Below are 12444 nucleotides of genomic sequence, written 5' to 3'. Positions count from 1 at the left end.
TTTCTTCTACTTTTGTCTTTTCTTTCTTGAACATCTAAGTGTGAAAAGAGGCCTTTTTTTTATTTTTATCTCCCATGTGGGTGTTTCTATAACTTTGCATCTAATTATTTTTCTGCACGATACCGTCATATCACGAATTGTTCTTTACTTTTATTAAACATTACACTAATGTATATATAATATACACATGAGAAATGTGGTTAACGTATATTTTAAACAAATTCTTTACTATTTATTGAAATTTGTCAACTCGTTCCTGGTTTAATAAACATCCTTTATAACTTCATGAATTTGAACTAATAATGAAAACATAATTTTTTTTATCTCATAACCTTATTAAGATGTCGTAATCTGGATTAATATTTTATTCTATCTGGGTAACTCTCTATGTATAAACTGAAAAACTTGATTATGTATTAGATAGATATTGATTCACATATTATTATGACTTTATTGTAAAGATTATAAGAGAGGTATATTATATAAATATGATTGGATAATTTATGAGACTAAGTATAATTTTATAGTATTGATATGCGTAGAGGGAACCACATTCTGCATTTATTGTGGAAGGCATTTTCTCTTTCATGGTCATCATCCACTTGGATCTTCATCTTCTTCACCAATGCACTACTATAAATAGCCCAACAAAATCGTTGATTCATCGGAGTTCACACAAATAGTTTCAGTTCACTAACGTAGTACCTGCTTCGTATCTTCGTTAGTTCATAACACCAACAAAGTCATGGAAGAAGTTAACGGTATGTGCCTTTTCTTAGGGTTCAGAAATTTCTCATTATCATTTTTTCAAGTGCCTTTGATTTTACCTTTATCAATCAATTTCATTCCTACAATTTTAGCTTCTATATCCATGGTTTTGGGCATGTGTAATTGTCTCTCATCTACTCATAATTTTAATCCCAACACATTTTTGCTCCTTCCAGTTACAATAATTGTCCACTGATCTTGTGTTAATTAGCAAAGAATGGTTCATTTTAGGTTCTTTTAGAGGAGGTAAAGTGTGTTTATTTACCACAACTGATTTGAACTTTTTGGAAGACATAAGAAAATTTTGACACCAATAAAATATAAATAAATTCGTATAAAAGAATAAAACATCTGTTTTAATTCTTTAAAATAATATATTTATAAATATATTTTTCTTCTTTCTTATTCCATCCAATAAGAAAGCATGGCTCAAACTTCACTCCAAAAGTTCAATGTTGTGTAGCAAAAGGGTACAAGTTAAGCCACCTTGTTTGGTTATAAGAGATGCTTGGATTAACAGTAAAATTGAGAGAAAATAAATAGAAAGCAACAAAATGAAAAAAAAAATTGTTTTACTCAATTTTTCTTAACATAAAACTGTTTAGTGTTTTTAAATGTTTTCTATTAAAAATATTTAATTGTTTTCTTTTGAAGAGGGCTTTCTTTTCTGGCGGAGCCCACTCATTTTTGCAATTTCTAGGTGGTATGACTTTTTTATACTTCAGTGGTGTTGAAAAAGTAAATAAATTTTAGATTTTTGAATTTTTTTGAATTTTAGAATTTAAAATAATTTTTGTTTAGTGAATGTTGAGTTTTTTCCTTTTAGTATTCTTGATAACTTTTTTGCTTTGTTGATGACCACAGTGGTTAAAACGAAGGGTGGAACAGTTTCAGTAGCTTCTGCATTTGCTGGGCATCAGGAAGGTAAGTGATACATTGAGGTTCTTAAGTTTTGTCTCTGAATTTATGATTTGTGTTGCCTCTTATTAATTAGTTTTTGTTGGTGCAATGGTTGATTAGCTATACAGAGCAGAGATTACAAATTTTTAAGAATTGCTGTTGAAGAAGCATATAAAGGGGTAGACTCTGAAGATGGTGGTCCCTTTGGTGCTATCATAGTTTGTAATGATGAAGTAGTTGCCAGTTGCCACAACATGGTACTCAGGAACACAGATCCCACTGCCCATGCTGAAGTCACTGCAATAAGAAAGGTCAGATAATTTCTTTAAATGCCACTAAAATGCATATTTTCTTTTAGTATGATTTCTTAGGCAATTCATGCTTCATGTGTCCACATATAGCTTCATTTGAGCAAGTTATTCAAATAGTATTATGGACCACTATGGAGACACTGCACAATTGATTTTCAGCAGCAATCTCTGATATCTGTTCTGCATAATTTTCTCTGCTTCAGTGGACATTAGCTGGAAAGTTGGTTAGCAACCTAGAATATATTCTGCTGCCGATTTTACTAAACAAACATAATCTCTCAAGCATAAGCATTGTCAGACTCTCACTATTTTTGGAATAAAAACACTTTTTCTAACAATCAAATCAATCTCATAAAACTAACAAAAAAGAGATTTACACCGGTTTATATATTATTAAATATTTTATTTTTAAGTAGATTTAGGACGTCAAACATATATCTTATACCAAGATTGATACTATATATTTATAGATCGATAATAGCGGTTTGATAACATGTTACACTACAAGAAAATCATGAAATAAAAATCAATTTTTAAAGACTAATTAGTTGCAATAGTAACTAAATTAGAAACCATTTTAAAAACTAAAAATAAAATTGGTTTCTAAATTAGTTTATATTATTGTTAAATAGTTTCTAAATTGGTATCTAATTAGCAACTAAGGTTTTAACTACCAATTATTTAGTTTTTAAATTTGATCTTTAAAACCTTGGTTGCTAATTAGATACCAATTTAAAAATTATTTAACAATAATACAAACTAATTTAGAAACTAAATTTTGTTTTAGTTTCTAAAATGTCTCTAATTTAGTTATTATTGCAACTAATTATTTTGGTCTCTAAAAATTGGTTTCTATTTCATTATTTTCTTAGTGCAACCTGATAAGTCCAACATATTCTCATTATATTTGAATAAATTTTAAATGATTTTAATCTTCAATAATAATAATAGAATTATCGAATTGAGTGCAAATTATTAGGTATTTTGTTTTTCAACTTTATGTGTAGAAAACATGATTTATGCATTAGTGGGATTCATAATTTAAAGTGAATGATATGATTTTGCAGGCTTGTGAAAAGCTAAACCAGATAGAACTTTCGGACTGTGAAATTTATGCTTCATGTGAACCTTGCCCAATGTGCTTTGGAGCAATCCACCTTTCACGAGTTAAGGTTGGAAATGTCCTGTTTTTCCTAAGCTTTTCAATTGCTCTTTTCCTTTCATTAATCCTACAATAATTTAATTAAAGTACACTAATAGTGTAGAAGACTTCTCCAATTATTAATTACAAATTATTCATAACATTAACTTTTTGTGTAATTATTTTAAAATTACAAGATTAAATAATTTTTTCTTACCCCAATTGACTAGTACTAAAATTATTACTTTTAAAGTTGATATATATTGAAATTGATAGTTTATAGTAAAATTGGTATCTTCAAAACTTTCCATTGTTTTTAGTACTCAACATAAAATTTATGTTAATTTTACTCTTAGAATAACTGTTACTCTTAAACTAATTATATGTTTATATAATCATCTTAATCCTAATCAAGAATTTGTAGATAGACTATAAATAACATTATCAAAATTAGAATGGCAGCACGTTACTTTAAAAATAATTAAAAAATAATCACTGTTATGACTACATTAACATATTTATTAAAAATTAACTCTAAAAATGTAAAAAAAAATTGACATTCTCTCAAAAGAAAAATATCTACTTAACAATTATTTTAATAATATAATAATATGTATAGTATTTTAAGTTAAAAAATATTAATATTTTGAGTTGTTAAGTAGATATATTTTATTTATTGTCAAAATACTAATATTGATAAAAAAATATTGAAATTCTTTTGAGGGTATTGGTTTCAATCTGATCCCTTGAAAGGTAACCAAAATTTATATTAAGATTTCTTAAAATCAGTGAACAATTCAGAAAACTTCACAGGGAAAATACATGGAAATTAAAATGATTTTAGAAAAGTTACTTTGTGCACATTTTCTTATAGAATGTTGAATTTATGTATGTAGAGATTGGTCTATGGAGCAAAGGCAGAGGCAGCAATTGCTATTGGATTTGATGACTTCATTTCAGATGCATTGAGAGGAACTGGATTCTATCAGAAAGCACAGTTAGAAATTAAAAGGGCTGATGGCAAAGTGGCTAACATTGCTGAAGAAGTTTTTCAGAAAACAAAAGAAAAATTCAGAATGTATTAAGTCTCTGCTTTCCAACCACATCTCATGAAGCTTCATGTTCTTTAAATTCTAATAAATATCAACTACTAACTCTATCATGCCAATAAAAAAAAAAAAAAAGTTTCACTTTGTACTATATCATCATTCTCATCCTAAATCTTGCAATGATTGTAAATAAAATAATTATGAAACCCCTCCTATTTTCTTGTTATGTTAATATTAATGAGTTTTACACTTTATTTATGAGATGCTAAGAGAAACACCTTATCTCTTAGCATGTCATGTTCAAGCCTAAACCACTAATTAAGAAAGTTTTGGTTAGAATTCAAACTTCATCATCATGACCCAATTTACTAATCCTTCATTATTTCATTAATTAAGAAAGAATCATGAGAAAATTCCAATTTATCTTTTTTAATTCTTAAAGATAAAGTTGTTCTCTACTCTATTATCCATGTGTTGTGTCATGGATTCATATAAGAAATGTTAGTAGATTTTATTTTAGTAATGTATTTTGAATTGTAAAATTTGGAAGACACTTTTATATTTTATAATTTTTTTATGAAAAATAACTTTCAGTCACTTTCGAAGTCATTTTTTTCATGAATCTTTTTATTCTAATTACTTTATATTACACAACACGAAAGTTAAAATTGGCTTTAAAATTATTATTTTGGATTATCTAATCTTGTGAGTTTTTAAGTTTCAAATTCAACAATTCAAGAGGTTTTAGATTTCATGATCTAGAAAAAACTTTAAATTAAAGGACAAAGTGAGCATTTTAATATTTTTAAGGTGTAGAAGAAAATTATGTGGTGGAAAAAGAAATTCCTTGAGGTCCAATCTCTTAGTCCGTTTCTATGTTTCACAAGCCCACAAGCTTAAAATCATATATCTAATTCATTGACTTAGGCCGAGTCAAATTATTCTACATATTAGGTCATTTTACCATAAAATAAAATACTTTAATTTTATATCTGTTTTACTCAATAGTATGAAAATAATTATTAAAAGTGTTTCACTTCTTCTCTCTTAATATACTTTTCCTTTGAAAATTGCTAACTTGGAACTTAAACATGTATGTATTAATTCTCTAACTCTCTTGTAGCATCTCTTGAGTCAATCTTAATGGTAAAACACTTAAACTAATTTGATTTAAGAAAGACATGAGAAAGGAAAATGAATCAAAGTGAAATAATTTTCTAAAAAGTACTTATGTCAAAATATCCAAAGAAATCACAGTAATTCAAAAGTTATTAAATAGTTACATGAAATAGCATTATAGCATTTTCTAAAAAGTTAATATATGTCTAATCAACCTTACTTTATCCACTTCGTCATTGTTTGCTAATTGCTGATGAACACTTCTAACATTTGATACTTACAATGAATAAAAAATGATTTCATGACTATCCTAACATATAAATACAATATAAACTTGTAGTAAAAAAATCATATTCTTGCTTATGTGTACACATTTATACTTTACAATGTTTTTAATAAAGAGATTTTTCTTCAACCATCAAAGAAATTGTCATATCTCAACTCATATCATGATAGGATTCATGAAAAAATATATTGTTCACCATAAATTTTAACTTCGTATGAATAATTCACTTTCCACAATTTTCCGATACATTAAATAGTAGAACAACATGCAAAGAAGAAACTTTTATATTTATAAATTTCATATTTAAAAGAAGTGACAAATCAAATAATTATCATATTAAGAAAACAACAACAATTTAATAAAATAGTCATAATAAACCCTTTATTGTTAACAATTTTCTTAGTGTATATAGTTTGAATTTCCTCCCCTTTGCTAACTATGCATCTTTTGTATTCTTGAAAAATCTATTTTAACAAAGCAAATTTTTTTGTCCTCATTTTATACGAGAGTTTTCTTCACCAGGCTGGGTGAAAATTAACACTGATGGGCCTACTGGGGGATATCCTAGTCTTGCTTCTTGTGGAGGTATTTTTCGTGGGAGTATGAGAGAATTTATTGGAGCTTTCTCTACATCTCTTGGAAATTCAGTTTGCTCTGGTTGCTAAGTTTTATGGGGTTATACATGTTATGGAGGAAGCTCAAAAGATGAAGCTTACTAATGTCTGGCTGGAATGTGATTCTACTTTGGTTTGTGCTACGTTTACTGCTAGGACCAATGTTCCTTGGATGCTTCATAATCGATGTGATGAAATACTTGTTTTAATTACTGTGGGAAAATCAGGTTTAGGGTTATTCATATTTTTCGTGAAGGGAATGCGTTTGCTAATAAGTTGGCCAATTTAGGATTTATGCATAAAGAATCTTCTCATTGGTATAATAGGCTATCATCTAATCTGTTCTTATAATTATTTATGAATAGGTATAGTTTATCTATGTATCGTTTTTTTTAACATACGGGTTTTGGTCTAATCCCTAATATTTTTGTTTTCTTTTCTTTTTTAATAACATTTTTTTTTTCATGCGATGACAAATGATTGTTGTTACTTGAGGTGTCAGCATAGCTGAGATGTCAAGGTGGATAGTAATGCCTAAGAAAGCTTTTATTTAAGAAAAACAATTTTTCTTGTCTTTTTATTTTATCAAAATAAAATAAAATATTTTGGGGATGTTTTAACCTATTAAAAAAATATGATTTATGCATAACTTTAAAAAAATAAATCATCCATAACCATACAAACAATTAAGTGGTCTATCAAAAGATATAATTAATACATGAAAAAGCAGCTAGTTAGTTAGTTGTCATCCATAGCTAGCTAGTTGTCATCCATACAAAGATAAATTCAATATCGGCACAATATAGGAGTTCCAAAAGTCTAAAGAATCCAATCACAAAAAACAGAATCAAAATAACAGCATAGATTCAGTAACATAAACACTCCCTAACCAATTATATTCAGCATCATAAATTCTCTTGCCTCTAATATTTCTTTCTATATAAATATAAGGTTCCCACAATTCCTATTTGTTCAAAAATAGCATTCTTTTACCAAATCATCTAAAGATTGAATTGCTATTAATCATTACCCATCTATTTTAATGATAATAAGCACATCATGAATTTTGAATAAATTTTTTTTTGCTTACATAAATTATCAATACTTACAAATTTCTCTTTTATTTTTAGCCCATTATAATATAATAACATATTTTTTATGACGTGTTGGACAGATGCAATCATATCATCCTAAAATACAATAATAATAAAAAATGTTATTTTGACAACCTTCGTAGAAAGATATTCGTGCAGGATTTTCACATATCAACATTCTTATCAAAATAAACACGTCTTTATAAGAAAAAAAAAACTTATATTTGTTAATATTTTTGTGACTGAACAAAAAATACTAAACATAAATTACATTATTTTTTTTATATAAATTTAGTCAGTACAATTTATATTTGTATTTATTTATTTTTTGGAGTGATCTAGCATGTGAGTGTCCCTCCCTAGTGGGCAATGGAGTGTGGAAAACTAACCAATTTGACCAAATCATATGATGTTGGGGGCCTCAACTCATTATATATTAGTTAAGAAGAATGAGTCAAATGTTGTATTCGGCTGCACATATAGGGCCAAATTTCACTAGAATTTGCACAGATTGAGGATGTTTGAGACATAATTTCTGGTCGTGAAGCAAAAATTGGTATGAAAGGTATATAGGTGCAGCTTTCTTTTACCACCTGATTCTTCTTCCTTCTACTTGTTGATTTGGATATATGACTTTGAAGCAAGTCATTGTTTTCTCCTATATCGTTTTCATCAGTAAACTCACTCATTTGAAACCCAATTATTTATTCCTATAACCTCATCCAAACACGGCACAGTCAACCCTAGTGTGGTCTTGCTTGGAACTTAAGTTGAGAGATCCACATTAATTTACTGGTTCACATCCATTAACCAGTTTTTTTTTCTTTCTTCAAATAAGTTAATTTCATTCCAATAATTACTTCTATTTAACTATAATTTTAAAAGTTTCGTGCTACATATGGTACTTTATTTCAAGAGTGGAATTTAATCCCTGCCAGAAAAGTTTATTAATACTAAAGAAAAGTTTATTCATAGTAAGCAAATTTGCTTAAAAAGTTTTGCACAAAACTTGTCTACGAAAGTGAAAAATTATTGGATAAACAAATAGAAAGTAGAATCAAAACTTAAAATTTGAATTGACCACTGTTAATTGGTAAAAGTATAACGATTGCGTCACTTACTCAATGATCAAAGTTTAAATTATATTTTTGATATGAAATATATATATATATATATATATATATATATTACATTATATATATAATGCAAAAATCAATATTATATTTGTTGATGTCATGATGAACTCTAATTTATGTACCACAAATTGTCTCTAGAGCTTAGTTAAATGTTTAGACCGTCTTATGAAAGGGTGTAGAAGACTGTCTATTAGAGACAATCTAGTAGTGTTAAGATGAGTTAGATTGTCTAGTGCATGTTTGTTGTAATTGTTTTAACGATTTTGTTTTAAACGGTGTTTTGTTATTTCTTTTGTTTAGGTTCTATATATAGATATTATTTTGTGTTTAGAGGATACACTGTATCATGAGTAGACTTTCTGTATAGAACCTTATAGTGGGATAAAAGTGTTTTCTTCCACTTATTATTTTTCTTGCTTTGTTATTGTAGAGAACTTAACAATTGACGTCATTATTTGGGGAGTGTTACACGAGTAAGAGAGAGTCATGGGTAAACACTTTCGAGGTGGAGGGAAGTTTGTGTGGAGACTCATATTTGAGGGAGAGATTGTGAGAAATTAAGAGTGAAGTCAAGAATCTCATATTGGGTGGAGATGGGTAAGATTATCAGTATATAATAGGAGAAACACCTACAAATCTAAAGTCTTTGTATCTATATTTTTTATCATTACTATATGTGTATTTATTAGAATGAATTATAAATTTATAATATCACAGTAAACTTCCAAACACACGGAAGCAATCCAACAAATCAAGAGAAATTCCTCACCACTTTGATCTTCTTCCATCTCCAATCTGAAAAAAATGGATGTGTTGAAACCTGAAACTTGTGATATTGTTGAGCTTCTCTCGTTTTCCTATTCAATTTCTTCAACTATGAGCAACACAAGGGAGATCTCAATCAATCTTCCTCTTAAAGGATTTCTTCACCCAGTTACAACTCATTGTTTTAAATTTTATCAGAGTGGAATGAAGTGGAGCAGCGGAGAGAGTGATTGGATGGAAGTTATTTTCTTTGATATGTGAGAGATTCAGTGTGGGAATCAGGAAAGGGTGTGATCTCTCAATAATGAAATGACGAAATGTAATCAAATGAAATGTATTAATAAGGATAAATAGAAAAAAAATTGTGTATACAAAAAAGCGCTTATGAGGAGAGTCCTCATTATATATTTCTAGCGGAATTTTAGATTTCTAAATACACACTTACTAGTTATTAAGGAAGTTAGGTTTGATTTTAGAAGATAGAATTAGAAAAATAAAAATAAATACTAATAAAAAAAATGACGGGAATGTTCAAGATAAAAAAAATTTCTTATTATATATTTTTAAAATAATAAAATAAAATATTGGTATAAGGATAAAATGGAAAAGTAAATATTTACATCAAAATAGTGGTAGAAAATCTTATAGATTATAAATAATAATAATAATAATAATAATAATAATAATATCATTTATTAGTTATCCTGATTTATTTATTTTAATTGACATATTGTAATAAAATTGTTCACCTATCAACTTTATTTTTCCTTTGGAAATATCCAAATTTTCTTAAATAGATATTTTTTAAATAATATTTACTCTTTCATTTCTTAGTTAAAAACACTCATTCTAGAACAAATAAACAACATTAATAAACTATATATTTATATAAACTTAATTTAATACTTAAAAAAATAACGGTTCCTCAGCATTTTCAACGAAGACAAAGCATGATTCATACATTTTCAAAACCTACATCTATCTTTTTATTATTATTGTCACCAAAAATTGAACCATTTTAGTCATGCTGATGATGATTTAATTCTTCTATCTCTTAGTATGTGAATCAAGTTAATTACGGATAATGATGAAGAATATATACGTTCACCACCAATGATAAATGAACAGAACATCAAATGAAAATAGACTAGTGAATATCACTCTAAAATAATTTATATTATTAATACACATTTATAAATTAGTTTCTAAATTAATATTTAACATTAACTATCAAAAGTTTAACTATTAATTATTTTATATTCTAAAATAATCACTATAAAAAATAATTTAAATTTTAAATAATCAGTACCTAAAACATAATGTTAAATAATAATTTATAAATTTGTATTAATAAAAAGAAATATTTATAAAATAATACCTAACTTAATTATTATAATAATTAATGATTTTTTATTTCTAAAATTAGTTGTCACTAAAAAAAATAATGAAATAGAGACTAATTTTTAGAGACCAAAATAATTAGTTGTAATAGTAACTAAATTAGAGACCATTTTGAAAATTAAAACAAAAATTGGTTTCTAAATTAGTAGTTAAAACCTTGGTTGCTAATTAGATATCAATTTAGAAACTATTTAACAATAATATAAACTAATATAGAAACCAATTTTTGTTTTAGTTTCTAAAATTGTCTCTAATTTAGTTACTATTGCAACTAATTATTTTGGTTTCTAAAAATGAGTTTCTATTTGATGATTTTTTTGGAGTGTGTGTTTTAATAATTTTGTAGTGATATATATTTTTATATATAAATAGGTTTTTACAGTTTTTTCGCCTTTTGATTAATAACTAATATACTTATATTAAGTTTTATGTAATCGAATAATATATTGGAAATGAAATAAAAGAATAAATTTGCTAGACTCTAATTTGAAGTAACTGTTATTTTTTTAATTATAACTATATATTTCTAAACATAAATAATTATAATATTTTTGAAGAAGCTATGATCCTTAACTCTCTGGAACATGGTAGTTTTACTTGTCTTTGGTTTGAATTGATTATTTAGTGTGACGTTTTTCCATTAACGTGAGCGTAGAAGGTTTTTGATTACCTGTTACTACTCAACAAACTCATAACACAGATAATGTCAAAATTCACAAACGCGGGGTAGACGCGCAAACAATTCCAAAAGTCTCCTTCCACAATAACTATTTAATTCTTCTAATAATTATTTCAATATAAAAATAAAACATTTTTAATTAATCATGTTCCCACTTTTAATGTTTAATTTAAATTTACACACTTTTATTAAATATCTAATATTTATAAGAAAATGAGTTACAATAATAAGGTGAAAGCAAAAGTCGCGCACTGGTTTTTGAATTTTGTTTTCTCGTCTTTCCGAAAGACCTTCTTTATTAATTGGATGTAATCGAATGATCCATAAATTATTAATATAAGACTAGTTTCCAATTTTTTAAGACTAAGAAAATGGTTTTTTGAAGACTGTTATTTGCAGCTTTTTTTAAAAAAAAAAAATATCAAATTTAAAAACTAAAAATATGTTTAATGAAAGAAGAATCAAATTCTCTTGGAGATTAAATGTAACAGCAGGGAAGATGCAGAGGAAGATTATTAACAAAACCTGAAGGCGTTAAACAAATTCTATGTTTTGGAACATCTTTCAAATACTTTATTTTATTTATTTAAAATTTTGTTGATAATAAAAATGAATGAGAAATTTAAAATTTCTTAAAATGTTGCTATGTATAATAGTTGAATTTAGAGTTTTGAAGAGTATTTTGGAGGAAGGTTGAAGGTTCCTTCGTGGTGAATAAGAATAATGGTTACATATTTATGATGAGTTGGCTTGGTCTATATTTGACTCTCTGTCAAAACCTTGGGGAGAAAATAATATCAAACACAAACCACTTTTCTATGTCGCAAACCATATATTATATATTCATTTTAATTTTATATAAATATTTTGTTTATATAATTTTTTTTTATTTTAGACATTATATTCAATTTAATATCTCAGTTAGATTCTCCCCTCAAATATAATAATGATATGCTAACACATAAAAAAAAAATATATCAAAACTTATATGCTAAAAAAACTATAAATACTTATCCATATCCAATTTGGCATTATTGAAGCGTAGATGTTAGTAGTAATACATAAAGAGTGGCGTGTGACTCTTGATTGGAAGAATAATAATTAGCATAATGGTCACTATTTTACAATTTCCGTCAAATTCCTTCATGTAATTATTAATGTCTTTTAGTTCAAATATAAAA

The 12444-nt window shown here is 26.6% G+C and overlaps 1 protein-coding gene across 1 annotated transcript; it reads left to right on the top strand.

Annotated features, from left to right (window-relative positions):
• Positions 1-371: 371 nt before the first annotated feature.
• On the top strand, positions 372-4401 carry LOC137823128 (guanosine deaminase-like). Its single transcript, XM_068628269.1, has 5 exons — positions 372-761; positions 1633-1692; positions 1789-1979; positions 3047-3151; positions 4017-4401. Exons 1-5 carry the CDS (start codon positions 746-748, stop codon positions 4203-4205), a joined length of 561 nt encoding a protein of 186 aa, XP_068484370.1. The 5' UTR covers positions 372-745; the 3' UTR covers positions 4206-4401.
• Positions 4402-12444: the final 8043 nt, after the last annotated feature.

The sequence above is a fragment of the Phaseolus vulgaris genome, chromosome 9, assembly GCF_000499845.2.
Source record: "Phaseolus vulgaris cultivar G19833 chromosome 9, P. vulgaris v2.0, whole genome shotgun sequence".
Taxonomy (NCBI): Eukaryota; Viridiplantae; Streptophyta; class Magnoliopsida; order Fabales; family Fabaceae; genus Phaseolus; species Phaseolus vulgaris.
Note: the sequence above shows the minus strand (reverse complement) of the source record. Positions and strands in the feature narration are given on the sequence as shown.